The sequence below is a fragment of the Erpetoichthys calabaricus genome, chromosome 2, assembly GCF_900747795.2.
Source record: "Erpetoichthys calabaricus chromosome 2, fErpCal1.3, whole genome shotgun sequence".
Classification (NCBI taxonomy): domain Eukaryota; kingdom Metazoa; phylum Chordata; class Cladistia; order Polypteriformes; family Polypteridae; genus Erpetoichthys; species Erpetoichthys calabaricus.
The window spans coordinates 37,503,656-37,522,677 of NC_041395.2; the positions used below are offsets into that span (position 1 = coordinate 37,503,656).

General features: G+C 40.6%; 1 protein-coding gene across 1 annotated transcript in view; it reads left to right on the plus strand.

Annotated features, from left to right (window-relative positions):
- Positions 1–19,022, plus strand: part of si:dkeyp-74b6.2 (cerebellin-1) — an 85,607-nt gene that overhangs the window by 45,314 nt on the left and 21,271 nt on the right. Inside the window, exons 2-3 of the mRNA XM_028793599.2 lie at positions 5,504–6,274; positions 6,746–6,865. Coding sequence (XP_028649432.1) covers positions 5,996–6,274; positions 6,746–6,865 — 399 coding nt within the window. The 5' untranslated portion in view covers positions 5,504–5,995. The remainder of the gene's footprint in view (positions 1–5,503; positions 6,275–6,745; positions 6,866–19,022) is intronic.

Consider the following 19,022-nt stretch of genomic DNA (forward strand, 5'->3'; position numbering starts at 1 on the left):
AACCATTCTAAACTCACACATGCACTGACTACACAGTCTAACCCCCAACTCCTGGACTTCCTTCTATCCATCAACTGTGCAATATCCAATATCTAAATGGTATGGATAATAACTGTGCAATATCTGTATACTGTACAATATTATTACTCTCAGGGTCCAACATCCACTACTCACTGCACATGATCATCATTATTGTGCAATATTTTTATATTATTTAAATAATGTGCAATAACCCAATAGTGCAATAGTTATTTATTCTTTCCATATGTATATAATGTTGGAGAACTTTTTTTTTTTTTTTTGCAACTTTTTTGCAACTTTTTGCACCATTCGTTTATTTGTTTGTTGTGTTTTACATATATGTCTGCACTGGAGGAGCTGCTTTTAATCTCATTGTACGTGTGTATAGTGGCAATAAAGGCATTCTATTCTATTCTATTTATTCATGGCTGTGTTCTTAGGTAAAATTGTGAGTGAGCCCACTGCCTTGGCTGAGAAGAAACCCCCACACATGAATGGTCTCAGGAAACTTTATTGTTGGCATGACACAGGACTGATTGTAGCGCTCACCTTTTCTTTTTTCTGGATGCCCTAAACAATCAGAAAGGGGATTCATCAGAGAAAATGACTTGACCCCAGCAGTCCTTAGCAGTCCAATCCCTGTACCTTTTGCAGAATATCAGTCTGTCCCTGATGTTTTTCTTGGCTTCTTTGCTGCTCTTCTCAACACCAGGCCATCCTCCAGAAATCTTCACCTCACTCACACCTGCCTGTTGCCATTCCTGAGCAAGCTCTGCACTGGTGGTGCCCTGAACACCCAACTTTAAGAGACGGTCCTGGCGCTCGCTGGACTTTCTTGGGCAGCCAGAAGCCTTCTTCACAACAGCAGTGGAAAAGGTTTTTTTGGGATTTGTATCCAGCAGAAGGCGCTAGCTCCTTTGTTGGAATAAGTTCTTTTGTAATTGCGGCATGTTACTTAACCCAAAACTATATAGATTGTGAGCATGGGCCCAAACACCATCAGACAAACACCACGTCTTTATAAAACACACGTTTATTGAAGCACAGTCCCACACAGCACACAGTGCTCCCGCACCAATCACCCTTAACATGGGAACTTCCTCTCAAATGTCCGTGGGCTGCCTTTCCTGTCCTCATGGGAGCTTCGTCCTGCTCCCACTCCCGACTCTAGCCCCTTTTATTTTCACCCGGATGTGTTCCAGGTGCCTGATGACACTCTTCCGGCAGCACTTCCTGGTGTGGCGAAAGTGCTGCCCTTGCACCCGGAAGCACTCCGGGCGTCCCTGGAAGGTCCTTCCTCCACCCTGCCAGGTGTGGCAGAAGTGTCGATCTCCCGGGCTCCACGATGCTCGGGGCGCCCCCTGGCGGTGACCTCGGAGCCCAGTGGGCTTGAGCCTCCTTGCTCCTTCCCTGTGGTCCCCTCAACATCCAGGGCAGTTGCCCCCTTGTGGCCCGGGGGACGTATAGACCACCTCCTGGTCCTTCCAGGCATCCCGGCTGGGTCTGACCCCAAGCCTCCTGTGACAAGATATAATAATAAAAGGTGATACCCCTCCCTTAGTGATGCGGCGGTAAGAAATCACATAGGAGAAATAACTTCACTTTCTTTAATGACGGTTTACGTGGCATAACAGACGAGGAAGCCATGACAAGACCTTTCGGGTAGTGGGGTCCCAATATGTAGAGTCTGCCATTTTCATTGCTGCATGGGAAAGATTTTCCGGCTGGGATAACGGTATCTCCCATCCATCTGTCGGCTTCAAAGGTGTGCCGGGCAATGTTCCAAGGCTTTATACTCTTTCTTCATGTGCAGACCCCTACTTAGGTAAATCATGCCATTCCAAACAAGGAAAAGAAGATCCAATCTCATGCTGACTCTGTCACACAGAAATAGCACAATGCCCATTTCGCTGTTGTCCCTGTCTTGTCTTCTAATGCTTGCCTAGCAGTACTAAATGTGGCTTTGTATTAGCTGTACATGTGAGAAGAAAAGAAAAGCAGATTTAAAATATTTGCACAGAGCACAGTGACATATTAAACTTATATTCTGAATACAGGATTAAGTTCATTTTCATGGCAAAGAGGGACTTTGCAATTAATTGCAATTCATCTGATCACTCTTCATAACATTCTAGAGAATATGCAAATTGCCATCATAAAAACTGAGGCAGCAAACTTTGTGAAAATTAATATTTGTGTCATTCTCAAAACTTTTGGCCACGATTGTACTTCATACAGTATCATCGATGAGTATCATGGCATGGGTTAATAGACGTTCAGGTACCAAACACAATTTCCTTCTTACGTGTTTTATTTATGCCCCAACCCTTCTCTTCCTTCATTGGATTTTTTTCATCTCCACCTTATCTAAATTCTCACCAATCAATCAAAACAGAAATCAATAAACGGAACAAATTCAGAACAGAGCAACTCCTCACAAGTAAGAACATAACAGATAATAAAACTTGTAAGTGAAGGAAGAATGCATGAATAATACAAATACATCAACCGAATAGCATAATTTGTTTTTTCACTCTCACAATAAACACATGCTAGAGTGTTTTGGTCAAAATGAAAGCTGAAGTCAAAATGAGTGCTCAGGCGCCAGTGCCCCTCGAAAACTTTATTTTAAATAATTAGACTCTGGATGCAGTTTTCTGCTGGCAGTCATCCTTTACAGAATGTCAGTAATAATATCATGGATCACGCAAAATGTAAATCACAAGCCTAGCAAAATGGTTGTGCCCAGAAGAATAAATATACAAAATGAAAAGGCCCATGAAAAACAAGTATACAGAAAGGTGATGGGATGAAATCACCAATTAGAAATAAATGATTAAAGCGTTTGTGACACATTCTTAAAAGTGTGGTTTACATGTATTCAGTCGATTGAAGAATTTTTGCATATTTTAAATTAAATTACTTTCAAATTACTTTCCATAAAAACATTTTTCATGCTTTTCTGATAAGTGTGTTATGAAAATGACATCATTAAAAAACGTGCTGCTACAAACATCATTAGCAGGCACATGAAAGTGCAGGTTAAAGTGCGATTGCAAATTCACTGTCTGTACCTTGCTTGCTAAAGGAAAATTACGTCTTTGCTGATGATTTTAATGAGGAAAATATCAAAACCCACTTACTGTATGTCAATTCCAGGTTGAGAGGTGTGAGAGTTTATCCTTGCAACATTGCATGTAAAGTAGGAACCAGCCTCGAGCATGAATGATGGTGCATATGGATGTGCCATCCTGGAAGAGCAGGACTACCTGTGCAACCTGAATCAGCTGCAGGTACCGCCTCATGCTACCAGTAGTGACAAGGTGTGACAGATAGCAGCACTATCGCTCTCTTGAACCCTCAGATCAGACACCAGATAAAAGTCCAAATAATGGTTTTATTATAATAATACAGTGCACAAAACACCTCCACCTCCACTATACTTCAATAAACTATTAATAATCAATACAAAATCACAACAATCAATAATCCTCCACACCTCCAAGCAGCTCAGTCACCCTTCCTCCCAACTCAGCTCGCTCTGCTGGGGTTTCCCATAGTCCTTTATAGTCCTTGACCCGGAAGTGTTTTCTCTGTCTGTCCATGTGACTTTGCAACACTTCCGGGTCGGATGAAACTCCTTTTCTTCAACCCGGAAGTACGTCATTGCCTCTGTCCCCTCGACTGTGAAGTACTTCCAGGTTATAAGGCAAATAGAAGTCCCTGGGCCTCCCTGCAGCGACCCCTGGCGGTCCCCATGGTATCCAGCAGGGCTGTGCATTAAAACTCCAATGTCCATGATGCCCTGCTGGAGTTCGGGGCACCTCCATGTTGCAGGGAGGGCTCCATCTGGCAGCCTGGGGGTATTGGCCGGGACAAACTGCCGGCCATATCTCACAAAGGACACTAGCAACTAGAGAAGAATCAGTCATGAAGGATAAGGAGAGAGCAACTCACTGTGGCCACCACCTGCAATACCATTCCCTTTTTGGGGTTTGTCTTGCTGTTGCCTCTTCAGTGCATCAATTGTCACTTTGATTTGTACCAAAGCAAGGGACATTGATTCACAATCACTTATGCTTCCTAACTGGACACACTGATATCCCTGAAGCTTCACTGACTTGGTGGTAGACTGGGATGATGAAGTTTTCCCTTAAATTTTTGAGCAGTATCTACATATACGATATATACAGTATATAGTTATAATAAACATTCATACTACTCATAAAACAGAAATATTTACTATTTGGTTCCCTGATAAAGTCTTCTGGGATCACAGTAAGTTGAACCACTAGATGCTAAGATCTCGGCAACAGATATTGGTGGTCTTTGTATGTCCATCACATTGAGAAAACCTTCCTTCATTTACTCTTTATAAGAATACTCCACTCAAAACTGACAGAACTCTTGACCAATAAATGAGGGAGGGTGGGTCTTCAATTCAATGGTTTAATCCCACTTGAGCGCACTTCATTTCAATGCACAACTTGGATTTCTTGAAGTATTTATTTAACAATATTTTAGAAAAAGTGCTCATGTTTTAGATGATTCAAGCAAACAACTTGATAATTGGCATGTAGATTATACAACACAAGTAACTTAAGAATTTTTTCATAAAACTTTAAATATTGTTGCTGTTATATAGTGTTGTCCTCCTGCTGCCCCAATAAAGCCTGTTCTATCAGATATGTTGTTATCTCTGTTCTTTGTGAAAAAAGACTAAAAAAAATTGCTCAACCATCACTATAAACAATACGGGGTAAGTAACAGATTCAAAAATTGCCATTTATTTAATTAGGGCTTGTTTTTAAAAGTATCGTTTTACTTTATGATTTATTGTGCAACTGCGCCAAAGTATAAACTACTGTTTATTTTTCTTGGTCAGATGTATTTCTTATACTGTATATCTATCAATGGGTTCACGTCCTAGGTCCTCCTTCCGTGGAGAGCGCTTTGAGAAGTGAGAAAAGCACTATATAAATGTAAAGAATTATAATAATAATTATTATTATTATCCATTCATTAGCTTGTCCAGTCTGGACCATGGTGACCATGATGAGCAGAGTCTGGCAGCACTGAGCATGAGGCAGGAGCCAACTCTGTCCATCTAGAGGGCAAACTCACACACATCACCCTACTCACTCACCTGACCTTTTTTATTATTTTAGATATTAAATACTTTGTCATTTTTTGTAAATGGGTTGTGCCTTAATTCAGTATTGAGGAGTTTCTTTATTTTATTCCAGTGCTGTGGCACACCTTGTCTGATTATTTTCATTTTAAGCACATCCGTCACAGTGCATCTACTGGAAATGCACTGGCTAAACAATGCACTGTACTGAGATGTACTGCATGCTATCATTGTAAGGTATACCTCATATAACTGCTGTCTTTTATTACAGTTTGATGTGTAGAAAACCAGACAAAGCAAAGTGACTGAAAAAGATCCTTAATGTTGCCGTTTCTCTCATTTTATTTCCAGGTAACTTCTTCAAATGATGACTAATCTGCTACGTTCAATACGGTTCAGATGGCGATTATAGAAGATTCCAAGTAACCAGCCTAAGCACTGTTAATTTTTCCAAGCAACTTATCGACTTGTCGTCTTTTCTAGTGGAGTAACAGTATTGTTTAGTATACCCAACATCACACTAACAAGCATTGAAGCGTGGTAGAATTTCACATTGAAAAATAACTGAAGACCACTCAGGTCCTTAATAAATGGTCTAGTAGGTCTGGTGACTCTTTTTATTGAAGCTGACTTTGAATATTGTCTACTCTGTTAGTCATCATCTAGGACATCAGAACATATACGTCAGGAGGTCCACAGACAGCCTTTCCACATGTCAGAAGTGTTCCTTTATATTAAAAGAAACCTGAGTGTTGATTGTTATCTTTAACCACTCCAAGAAGCAAATCCCACCCAAAGCTACTGCAGTGAAAGAGACCAATCAGGCATTAACCAAGTCATTAAATGTCAGCAGCCCTCATGGAAGGACAGTTTTTCGCAGTGATGTTTGCCTTTTTCTTGGCAATAAGAGGAACATTATCTCAAAATGATACAGACCCCATTGTACTGGAGGGTAAATGTCTGGTGGTCTGTGATTCAACTCCCGCCACTGAGCCAGCTGGAACTGCCCTTGGAATGTCTGTACGATCCGGGACTGGCAAAGTGGCCTTTTCGGCTATTCGAAACACCAACCATGAGCCTTCAGAAATGAGCAACCGGACCATGACTATCTACTTTGACCAGGTAAGTACTGCTGTGATGTCACTTAACAAGTGTATCAGTGAAAGGGGGTGTCAGTTTTAAATGGGCTTATTTAATGAGTTCAGGTAAGAATTCAGGAAATCAGGAGATCAGGTTTGGGATTTTGGTTTAAACGTCACTTCATGTTCTCTTAATGTGATATATTTAAGGATCAATGATCAAAGCATAGGTGACTGCACAGCCACAGCTGGTGATTCCAGGTCTACTAACTTCAGACTTAAACTGATCAAACCTTATGCCTGCCATGTTGCAGCATTTCCTACCCACCTCAAGTTTTCATAACTCATATTAAACCAAGAGTCTCACACCTACTGTAGCTCTTGAGGTCAGACATTTTAGCATTTTGCATTTACAGAACTGAATGGAGCTTACTCTTTTCGCTTGGAGCTCTTTCAGTCTTCTCAGCTGTAATGGAGTCTGACGTTTTGTCCTTGCTCTTTAAATTGCCTGCAGATCCTGGTTAATGTTGGAAACCATTTTGACCCTGCCAGGAGCATGTTCATCGCCCCCCGCAAAGGAATCTACAGTTTCAATTTCCATGTGGTCAAGGTGTACAACAGACAGACCATTCAGGTAAGCCACCAAATGGAACATGCTGATGTTTATTTTTATTGTTATGAGCATACAGAGATTTATACATGGAAAGTGAAGTAGCAATAAGGAAAGTGCAAACCGTTTCAAGTAGAAAATTATCGACCAAGGCCTTTATGTCTGTAACCTGTCCTGTCACACTCAGATCCACACAGGATGCAAGGGTCTATTTTTGGGGTCTTCATTCTGATTGCTGCTTCAGAATAGAATAGCAATCATTAGATGAATTACGAATTTGGTTTGGGCATGTGTAGAGGAGAGATGCTGAGTATATTGGGAGAAGGATGCTAAGGATAGAGCTGCCAGGAAAGAGGAAAAGAGGAAGGCCTAAGAGAAGTTTTATGGATGTGGCGACAGAGGACATGCAGGTGATGGGTGTAACAGAACAAGATGCAGAGGACAGAAAGATATGGAAGAAGATGATCCACTGTGGCAACCCCTAACGGGAGCAGCCGAAAGAGGAAGAAGAAGAAGGTGACTTACGAGACAACTGAATAGCGATACATGCTCTTGTGCAAACACCTGCACACTACGCTATGTACGCATTAAACGCACCATGGTTTGATACCACATTAAACTTGGAGAAAACTTTCTTCCTTATTTCCGAGCGTGCCGCACTAGCTCATGCCTTACGAGGACTCCTGCTGTACATACTTGCACCTGCAAACTAATGCTGGAGCGCCTCACCTATGTAGGCTCCAACTCAGCACACAACTCCAAGGTCTAAATCTGCTTGAGCTATGAGCCAAAAAATCACTGTGATCCCTAATAAACCACTCGTTGTGTAGGCTGCCACGTTGTTAAACGAAAACAGTGCTATTTAGTAAGCCACCATCACTTGGCTACATGTATAAAACTTAGATTTCATACTAACATTTTGTTTATGCTCAAAAAAGGCAAAAACAGTGAACACAAAACAAAATTGGACTTATCAAACCATGCAAACCATGCATATGCCTCATGCCACAGTAAGTTCCTTCAAAAATCTCCAACCAGCTTAACATGATGTGCATGCAGAGGCTTTTAGTGTTTCTCCATTACCTCCCACCAGTAACCATGTATGGCTTTAAAACACCTTTTTCTTTTTGAGTATTCATGATTGAGTCACCACATAAACTTGGCCATGTTCTTGAGTGAAGTATTTACAAATCATGGGAGAACACAGAAGATGAAATTTCAGTGAATGTGAACTTGAGAGATTAGTTCCCACACTACTATTTGATAAAAAAAAGAATCATGGGTTCAGTCAGGATACCTCACAGCAACGTTTTTCAGACACATTTGAGCATCACATATTAGTTGTATATTACGTGTTATTGAATGAAAGTGCTTTCTGTTTACGAAAGCAAATTCATTCTGTGATGGTCAGTCAGTCATTATCCAACCCGCTATATCCTAACTACAGGGTCAAGGGGGTCTGCTGGAGCCAATCCCAGCCAGCACAGGGTGCAAGGCAGTAACAAACCCCAGGCTGGGCACCAGCCCACCGCAGGGCACACACACACACACCAAGCACACACTAGGGCCAATTTAGGATCACCAATGCACCTAACCTGCATGTCTTTGGACTGTGGGAGGAAACCGGAGCACCCGGACGAAACCCACGCAGATACGGGGAGAACATGCAAACTCTACGCATGGAGGACCCAGGAAGCAAACCCAGGTCTCTTTACTGCGAGACAGCAGTGCTACCCACTGTGCCACCGTGCTGCCCTCTGTGATGGTGCCTTTTGCAATATGTGTGCTGTCAATTTCATCAATTACATTAGGAAAATCAGCAATCACTGCAGATATCCTTTTTGTCTTGGCCTGCTCATCCTGACGTTAAGGAAACTAGATATATCTGGGTAGTATCTTAAGTATACCATTCCATACAGACGGCATGACACGGCTCTGAGATGGCTGTAGGATTCTTGACTGGCCAACCAGTTCACGCTGAAAGCTCCCATCGTCCAATACCCTTAAAATATGTAACAGAACAGGGACTCCGTGATTTATGCATGATGATCTCCGTCATGTAGGCTCCAACTCAGCACACAACTCCAAGGTCTAAATCTGCTTGAGCTATGAGCCAAAAAATCACCGTGATCCCTAATAAACCACTCCTTGCGTAGGCTGCCATTTCATCTAAAAGAGCTAACTCTGCCATTTCAAGTTATGTCTCACACACACAGCACACCCTTTTTATAGACAAAATAGATCAGCTACACACAAGAGCACTTAACAATTAGCGTATGCATTAGGTGCTGTTACCGACACTGAAGACAACTCTATTAAGAGAATATGTCAGTTTGCTGCGATATAATTAGTTCAAGAACATTGAAATGTGACTAATGTGTCATTGAAATGTGCAATGAAATGGGATTTTCTGTTTGCTTTATTGTCCTATCGCCGAGAGTCAATAAAGTGCTAACACTAAAAAAAGTGTACATGGGACTTACAGGTGGTTGAAATTTGAAGAAATGTTAAGCCAAATTTCATGCCAAGTTCTCCAACTTTTGCAAAATTAATAGCTTGTCCATGTTTTCAAACGCAAGCACATTTTACATGTGAGGCGCCTGAACAGAAGAGCCGTCCTGCGGGCTGTCATAAAGAAAACAGAAGGCAGGTGATCTGTTGTATCTTCTTCTTTTCATGTTTCTTCATGCTGCCTTACACCCTGCCCTTTCTTGGTAAACCTGTTTTCTTCCATGCTGAAAAATCTGTGTGTTTAATCTTTTAAGGCGTTTTAACAGATTTTCTTTCAGCAGATAGAGAGCCTCTGGCTTTAATGTGAGAGTGATTAAGAAAATGGTGGGTATTGGAATGTGGGCCTTGCACAAATAAAGTCATTAGCCGCACACCCCTGGGTAGCTTCTTCCCACCTTGCATTTATCAGCTAAGGAGTGATGCCAATTTAAAGTGGCAGGATTCAAACTACGTTGCCATTTATCTAATTTCAGAAACACTTAAATCTGCTTTTGTGGCCTTCCATTTAGCTTAGACCCTTCAGTTTGGAGGTTTATGTGGAGAGCTGAGCCACACATGCAGTCGAGCAGGAAAAAGGGTTTGTTTTTTTTTACACCTCATTGCCCTGTATACAAATTTGTGATTTCTAAAATTCAGCAGCCGTCTTAGATGTCTTGCTGCAAATTTTCACAATCATTAACTCTTTCAGGGCTGATGTCAACTTTGTCAAAATTCAGGGGTAGAGGACAGTAATCAGCTGTAAACTTTGACGAAAGTCGCCCTTACATTTTAGTTCAACTCTCTTTGCTAGAACAAAAGTTACATAGCTTTGTTGATTTACCCTCGATTCCTTACGTGTGCATGAGTAGTGAAGAGCAAACAACCTCTAAAATGGCATCAACATCTGGCGAGAGGCCAAAGCGAATGTACAAAGCAAAATACTCCATGGACGTTTTACGTAGTTTCATTGAATAGGACTCTTATTTGTCGGACTCCGAGTTTGATGCAAGTGATCTGGAGATGGATATTGAAAACGAACGTGAGGTACTAGCATCATCTGATTGGTCGCCAGCAGATCATGGTGCTGAACACTTTAGTGTAGCTGATGGACCTACAGCAGTGTTCACCAGGGAGGACCACAACTTATGATGACAAGAGGTACAAACCATATTGCGTCACACTGTGACCGCCACCGCTGCCCACCTACTGTGCGAAGACAGGCAGGCAGCCAGCTCACCGTGCATTCCTGCTGACTATCGAGATGCCACAGCACAGCCACTGTTGCCAGAGATGCTGAACATGCGTCCACAGCAGCCACAACACGCAGCAACAGATGTTTTATGTTGATATACTGTACATGTGATTTCTCAGTTTTTTTATTTTTAATAAATTTGCAAAAACCTCAAGTAAACTTTTTTCACGTTGTCATTATGGGGTGTTGTGTGTAGAATTCTGAGGAAAAAAATGAATTTAATCCATTTTGGAATAAGGCTTTAACATAATAAAATGTGGAAAAAGTGATGCGCTGTGAATACTTTCCGGATGCACTTTATGTGTGAAACCACTGCTTTGTGTGCTTTTCAGGAAACGGAGCTTTTTGGAAAAAATATTCAGCCCTCAAAAAGTTAAAAACTATGTACCCCTATGCTTTTGTTTTAATTGATTAATGATTTCCTAGTGGGATATTAGCTGTCATATTGCTTTTCAATAAAATATTTTCTTTAAATTGCTTTCTTAAGTTGTTTGTAAATCACGTTGTAGTGGTATGCTACCTAAAATGGAGACTAATTGATTGATTTTATTGTGGCATAGTGAAGCAGCCTCATAGCTCAGGATGAATGGGTTTGAATCAAAGACTATAATTAAATTTAAATGGATTGATTTAAATTGATATTCAGTTTACTTTATAGCACCATTCACATCTACAGTGTATTAACAGAACATTTCTAAACAAGTGGTTTTCAAGTTTTGCCCTGTGAGACCCTCATGACTGGGGGTTGTCAAATGCAATCAGTTTTACAGCCACTTTATCATCCTTAATATTAATTGGTCTTATTACTTCATCATTATTACCGAACCTATAAATGTTCCTTAGACATTCATACAAATTTGTATTGTTTGCTATATAAAAAGCTTATGCTTCTTTTTCAGTTTTCTTTTTAATTCACCCTTAATTGCTTTAAACCTTAAAACCAACCTTAATGGTGTCCAACTGTAGATGATTAGCAATGAGCAGAGCAGACACAGGTGCAAACAACTTGAAGATGTCACCCTTTCACCATCAGTCACGGTCAGGTGTCTTGGTGTATCTCTGAACTCATGGCTTTCATTCATTGATGATATTTCTTCAGTGACCCAATCATTTTGTTATTCATACTATTCAAAGGGTCTGAGCCTTCCCTACTAATTACACCATGCAAACCTTTCTTCAAGCACTGGTTCTCTCCCGGCTGGCTGGACTACTGCAACTTTCTTCTGGCGGGGCTTTCTTCTACTGCTATCAGACCTCTCCAGTTTTTCATGTTCTCGGTTCCCCATTTCACTTCTCCTCTGTTTCAGTCTCTTCACCGCATTCCTGTTGCTGCAAGGATCCCCTTCAGATCTTTCATATTGACCCACAGTTCTCCTCCTCATTATCTTTGGGCTCTCCGTTTATCCCATCGAGAGTTCTCCATTCCATTTCTCTCTGTCTGCTAATCATCCCTCCTTTTGACAAATATGCCAAGACTGGACAAAGCTTCTCCATTCTTGCTGCAAAGCAGTGGACTGATCTCCCTTTGACAATTTGCACAGTTTATTTATATTTAAGTGTCTTTAGAAAACGCACCTTTTCATTAAATATCTTGGAACTGCTTGGTGTCTTGTACAGGATAGCTGCTGTTGTACTGATGAAGAGTTTAAGATGTCGATGTTTGTCTTAGTCTAGCTGCAGGTATAATTATATAGTAGTACAGTCCCTGTGCTCAGGTTTTATCTCATTCTCTGTTGCTTTTGATACTTGCACCTTCTAATTTTTCTTGTAATATAACTTTCTTTGTAAGTCACCTTAGATACACGGATCGGCTGAATAAATAATAATCAAGAGGAGCACTGACTTCACTGCCATTTTTTAGAAAGACTGACGGAATAAAAGAAAGCTGACAAAACAGTGAGACCAATTAAAAGTAACAATGACACGCTGATAGAGAAATTGGTTGGATTTAAAGGCAGCAGTCCTTGAACTTTGTAGTCACTGTGCTAACCCCTACAACACTTCCATCCTATTTTAAACACACAGCAAAATGGAATAGTTTCAATTTGATCATTATAAACAAAGTCCTTCATTACTGAGATATGGCCAGCTCATATCTGATTAGAATATTAGAACAATCTACACGAGAACAGGTCGTTCAGCTCAACAAAGCTCGCCAGTCCTATCCACTTAATTCTTCTAAAAAAACATCAAGTCGAGTTTTGAAAGTCCCTAAAATCTTACTGTCTACCACGCTACTTGGTAGGTTATTCCAAGTGTCTATCGTTCTTTGTGTAAAGAAAAACTTCCTAATGTTTGTGCAAAATTTACCCTTAACAAGTTTCCAACTGTGTCCCCATGTTCTTGCTAAACTCATTTTAAAATAACAGTCTCGATGCACTGGACTAATTCCTTTCATGATTTCAATCATGCCATCTCAACTGAAATGGCTCAGCTCTTTTAATCTTTCTTCATAATTCATCCCCTGTAGCCCTGGAATCAGCCTAGTCGCTCTTCTCTGGGCCACTTCTAGTGCTGCTATGTCCTTTTTGTAGCCTGGAGACCAAAACTGCATACAGGACTCCAGATGAGGCCTCACCCGTGTGTTATAAAGCTTGAGCAGAACCTCCTTGGACTTGTACTCCACACATCAGGGTGTCATATAACTTGATTGCCTTCTTAATGGCTTCTGAACATTATTGGGAAGTTGATAGCGTAGAGTCCACTGCGACTCCTAAATCCTTCTTGTAAGGTGTAGTTTGGATTTTCAGGCCTCCCATTGTGTCTTCAAACCTAACATTTGTACTTCCTATGTGTAATTCTTTGCATTTTTCTGACTTAAAATTTCATCTGCCACAAATCTGCCCAAGCCTGTATGCTGTCCAAGTGCCTCTGTAATGACTCTAGATTATCTACCAATCTACTTATCTTGGTATCATCTGCAAACTTAACCAGCTTTTTACTTATATTCCTATTCAGATCATTTATATATATTAAAAATAGCAGCAGCCCTAGCACTGACCCCTGTGGAACACCACTCTTAACATCAGCCTATTCTGATAAGGTTCCTCGCACCATCACCTTTGGCTTTGTATATTTTAGCCAATTTTGCATCCATCAACTAAGATCATCCCTAAAATTCCACTTCTTTTAGTTTGATGCCCAACCTCTCATGTGGCACCTTATCAAATGCTTTTTGGAAATCAAGATAAATACTATCATATACTCCACTTTGATCATATCCTTTAGATGCTTCCTAACAGAATTCCAGCATTTTGACCTCCCTCTTTCAAACCCATGCTGACATGAGGGGCAGTAAACTGTAAACTGTAGTCAACAGCATTACTGGAGAAAATGAACTTCTGACTTATCTGAAGTTGGTACTAACAGATAAGTTGGACAAAGTCACCGTCGTGACTCTGTATTAATCTTGTATGAGTGGTTGCAGATGTGTGCGGTCCAAACAACACTTTAGATAGATAGATAGATAGATAGATAGATAGATAGATAGATAGATAGATAGATAGATAGATAGATAGATAGATAGATAGATAGATAGATAGATAGATAGATAGATAGATAGATAGATAGATAGATAGATAGATAGATAGATAGATAGATAGATAGATAGATAGATAGATAGATAGATAGATACTTTATTAATCCCACACTTTACATAGTGGCGTGGCCTACCGATGTGTAACTCTGTCTTCCTCCAGTTCTTTTACTTTTGTTAGATAAGGGTAGTCCTGCTCCATGGATGTAACCTGAGTACATTTGTTTATGGTTGGGGTAGAGGAAGGTAAGCCCATATTACAATAAAAACTGGTCAGGCAAGAAAAGGAGAAAACCTAGTTAGAGGAATGGAGTGTTTCCTAAACTGAGGTGTCTATCAGGGCAGGACAAAGACCTCAATGGCGTCTGACCAGAACAGATGGCGACTAGGGACAATAACCCAGTGGTTTATAATTTAGCTCCTTAGGTTTTCTGATGTCATAGACGTTACATGATACCAGAGGACCTCAGCACCTCATGGGAGATCACACTATTTTTCTCAGGGCAGGAGAGGGCAGCAGGTAGCCTTGACAGGAAAATATGGATAACTAGCAATGGCAGAAAGCCCAGTGGATGCCTCAACCTGTATGTTTGTTCCAGGAACACACTGTTGATGCCAGTACCTTGTTTGGCTACTATTGACTGCAGTGTGCCAGGCTTTACTAAAAATAGAATGGCATTCTGAGCAAGAATTTAGAAGAGTAACAGAGAATAAAAGAGTGAGAAGAAGAGGGTGGACATACAAGAGCAGGCCACACTTCTCCAAAGAGAGATAAGGCACCATCCTTGTGGCTGGGTAACTGTATTGCTGTAATGATTTCAGTTTTGTTTTAAATTTTTCTCAGCCTTCATGTAGGGTGTTTATGAGTGTTTGCTATCCAGTCTGAGTTTTTATATTATAGAGATTTCAAATATCTCAACAATTTCTATGCAAAAATTCATTTAACATAGTTGGCCATATTGTTTTTTCACAGGTATTGTCATAATCACCGGTATCTGTTGTGCTAGTGTCTGTACAGATGTGCTGAACATCACATCATTAACAGGACCATATAAAGTTCATTTACTTTCAGAATCATTTGGGTTTGCTGACAATGCAATGCCTTGCGAAAGTATTCCCCTCAGTGTTAGTCCTGTTTTGTTGCTTAAAATCTGGAAGTAAAATGGATTTTTGGGGGGTTAGCACCATCTGCTTTACACAACATGCCTACTACTTTGAAGGTGCAAAATATTTTTATTGTGCTATATGGTTGCGAGACATGGATGCTATCCAGTAACCTGAGATGAAGACTGGACACAATCAGTACTGTGTCTCTTCGGAGAATCCTTGGGCACCGCCGGTTTGACTTTGTCTCAAGTGATCACAGAGTCCAGAACATTACCTGCATTGTTAGGGAGCGTCAGTTATGGCATTACGAATATGTGGCGTGATTCCCCGAGGGTGATCCGGCTCGCGGGATCCTCATTGTTGAGGACCCGAGTGGCTGGACCAGGCCAAGAGGACGCTCACGTAACACCTGGCTGCGGCAGATAGAGGGTCATTTCTGGAGGGTGGGACTGGACCGCGTGTCTGCCTGGGGGGTTGCCAAACAGGATCTTGAGCTGTTTCATCATGTGGTGTTTGTGGAAACACACTGTACCGATGCATGCTTGCCAACCTGATCTGACCTAACACAAACAATAATTGAGAGAAAAAGTCAGAAATCCTGAGTGTGCATAGGTATTCACCCCCCAAAGCTAATACTTTGTAAAGCCCCCTTTTGCTGCATTTCCAGCTGCATGTCTCCTGGAGAATGTCTCTTCTAGCTTAGCACTTCTCACTACTTGGATTTTCCCCAATTCCTCGAGGTAAAACTGCTCCAGTTCCTTCAGGTTAGGTGGGTAGTGTTGGTGTACCGCCATCTTCAAGTTATGCCACAGATTGTCAGCTGGATTGAGAGGTCTTCACTTTGACAAGGCCATTCCAAGACATTTCAATGTTTTTCTTTAAACTACTCCAGTGTTGCTTTAGCAGTATGTTTAAGATCATTCATTGTCCTGCTGGAAGGTGAGCCTTCATCCCAGTCTCAAATCTCTGGAAGACTTAAACACTTTTCCCTCAAGAATTGCCCTGTATTTAGTGCCATCCATCTTTCTTTTAATTCAGACTAGTTTTACTGTCCTTGCTGATGAAAAATATCCAAACAGAATAATACTGCCACCAGCATGCTTCACTGTGCAAATGGTGATCTCGAGGTGATGGGAAGTGCTGGGTTTGCGCCACACATGGCATTTCCCATGATGGCCAAAAAAAGTTCAATTTTAGTCCCATCTCATCAGAGAACCCTCCTCCATGTGTTTGGTGAGTTTGCAACATGCTGTTGGGCAAACTCAAAATGTGCTTTATTTTTCTTCTTTAAGCAATGGCTTTCTTCTGGCCACTCTTCCATAAAGCCCCGCTCTGAGGATTGTATGGCTTAAAGTGGTCCTATGGACAGAAACTCCCATCTCCGCTGTGGATCTTTACAGCTTCTTCAGTGTTATCCTCGGTGTCTTTGTTGCATCTCTGGTTAATGCCCTCTTTGCTCAGTCTGTGAGTTTGGGTGGGCATGCTTCTCTTGTCAGGTCTGTAGTGGTGCCATATTCTTTCCATTTTGTTATAATGGATTTAATGGAGCTTCGTGGGATAGTTATGTAATAATCCAACTCTGGTCTTTTAGTCCCTACAACTTTGCCTTGGACCTGTTTGGAGTGCTCCTTGGTCTTTGTGTTGTTTACTTAGTGGTGTTGCAGAAACAGGTCTGTTAATAGCAGAGGTCACTAACAGGCGGACCGCGGTCCAGGTCTGGACCCAGAAGCTGTCTCATACGGACCCAGATGTACAGCCTAAACAGAAGGTTATGATTTAAAACCTGTCGGGGCACTTCTATTTTAGCCGGTGCAGCTTTTGTATTCTTTACAGTAATGTTTTAGTGGATGAGGAAATGCACAGACCAATTGTATGCACGTTAAGCCATTTCACGTGATACCACTCAGCCAATCAAGTCTGTGGATTCTAGGTGGAAGAAAGTGAGAGATGCAGACGACTGCCCAGGAAAAAGTAAAGACGGGTGAGACGGAAAAGGGACAGAAAAATAAGGAACAAATGGCGCTCTCCAAAAAAAGGAAAGTGGACAGCGAAAATAGTTAGACAACATGATCTTCTGGACCATTGCTTCAAGAAATTTTCTCTAATTAGACCTCTTTATATTTTAGTTGAATACCCCTGGTTTATACAGACATCATGTGATAGACCATGTGACACTTTGATCACACACAGTGGACTCTAATCAACTAATTATGTGACTTAAGAAGTGAAATACTGTAGTTGGAGCAAATCTTATTTAGAGTTTTCATAGCAAAGGGGATGAATATTTGTGCACTCACAACTTTTCAATTTTGCTTGTTTTTTTTATTTCTATATAATGCATTTTATTTTCATTCCACTTCAATAATTTGGCTTATATTGATAAATCCATTCCATAAAATCCTAATGAAATCTATTTTAATTCCAGATTGTAAAGTGACAAAACATGACAAACACAGAGGGGGATGAATGCTTTCACAAGGCATTGTACTCTAAAAGACGGCATGGGATTCTGATTTTTGTTTTACTCAGACGTTACCATTATTTTAGCAAAATTTCAGGATTTTGATGAAATATCAGTTTGATTCTTGGCTTATGAACGTTGGGGGTATTTTACCTTCAACTCATTTAATGTTCTGTCTCATTTTTTCAAATCTGTAAATTGGAGCTGATGGCTGTTTACTCTTTTCTTATGATTTTTTTATCCTTTTTGTAAATCATCTCTTATTCAAGAAATTGATTCCATCTTGCCTGAAGAAGGGGCCTGAGTTTCCTCAAAAGCTTGCATATTGTAATCTTTTTAGTTAGCCAATAAAAGCTGTCATTTTGCTTGACTTTTCAATACATTCAAGAAATGTATAAATGCGCATTTTCTGTTTTCTAGCAGCTTTTACTCAGGGTCACAGAGTCATCTGTCACTATATTTAAAACGCACTTCTGAGTACTATAAATTACAATTTAGGTGGCAGTGAAGGATTCAAGCCAAAAACTGAAAGAAATTTGCTTATAAAAGAATATGTTAAGTAACTAATTCATACTAATAATACACTATGTACAGAATGTTTATAGGTTTATAGGGTCCTTATTAATGTCATGTGCGCAGGGTAAAGTGAAAATTTTCTTTGCAAATGCTAATTTACATGCAACACATATAAAGACTGTTATGGTCTGTACTGTCAGACACCTAAAAAAGGCACAGAAGATAAGTAGAAAAATAAACCAAAAAATGCAAACTTAACACTCTGTGTTTTGCTGTTTTCAAAACAGTAGCCCTTCCTCAGTTCTGGTAGGTTTCTTTTTTATTAAAACACCAAAAAAAAATACCAGTGTTGTTAATTGGTTTGGGGTTTAAAGTACTATTACTAGCATTTTCTTTAACATAAATGATGGTTTTTAAACAGTCACTACCATTAGTGGTCTATAAAATATGTGATAATACAGTATTTTCTAATTTATATTAGCAAATATAATATTTGCTAACATTTTCCTGCAAATGTCATGTCATTTTCTAACCCACGTAATCCAGACCAGCATCGCAGGGGTTACTGAAGCCTCTCCCAGTTAGCATAGGGTGTAAGGCAGGAACAAACCCTGGACAGAGCGAACAAATACACTAAAAACACACACACCAGACACACACCAAACACACACAGCGGCCAGTTTACCTAACCTGCATGTCTTTTAGAAAGTAGGAGAAATCCAGAGCACCTGGAGGAAACCCATCCAGATACGGGAAGAACATGCAAACTCCACACAGGGAAAACCAGGATGAAAACCCCGGTCTCCTTACTGCATGCAGT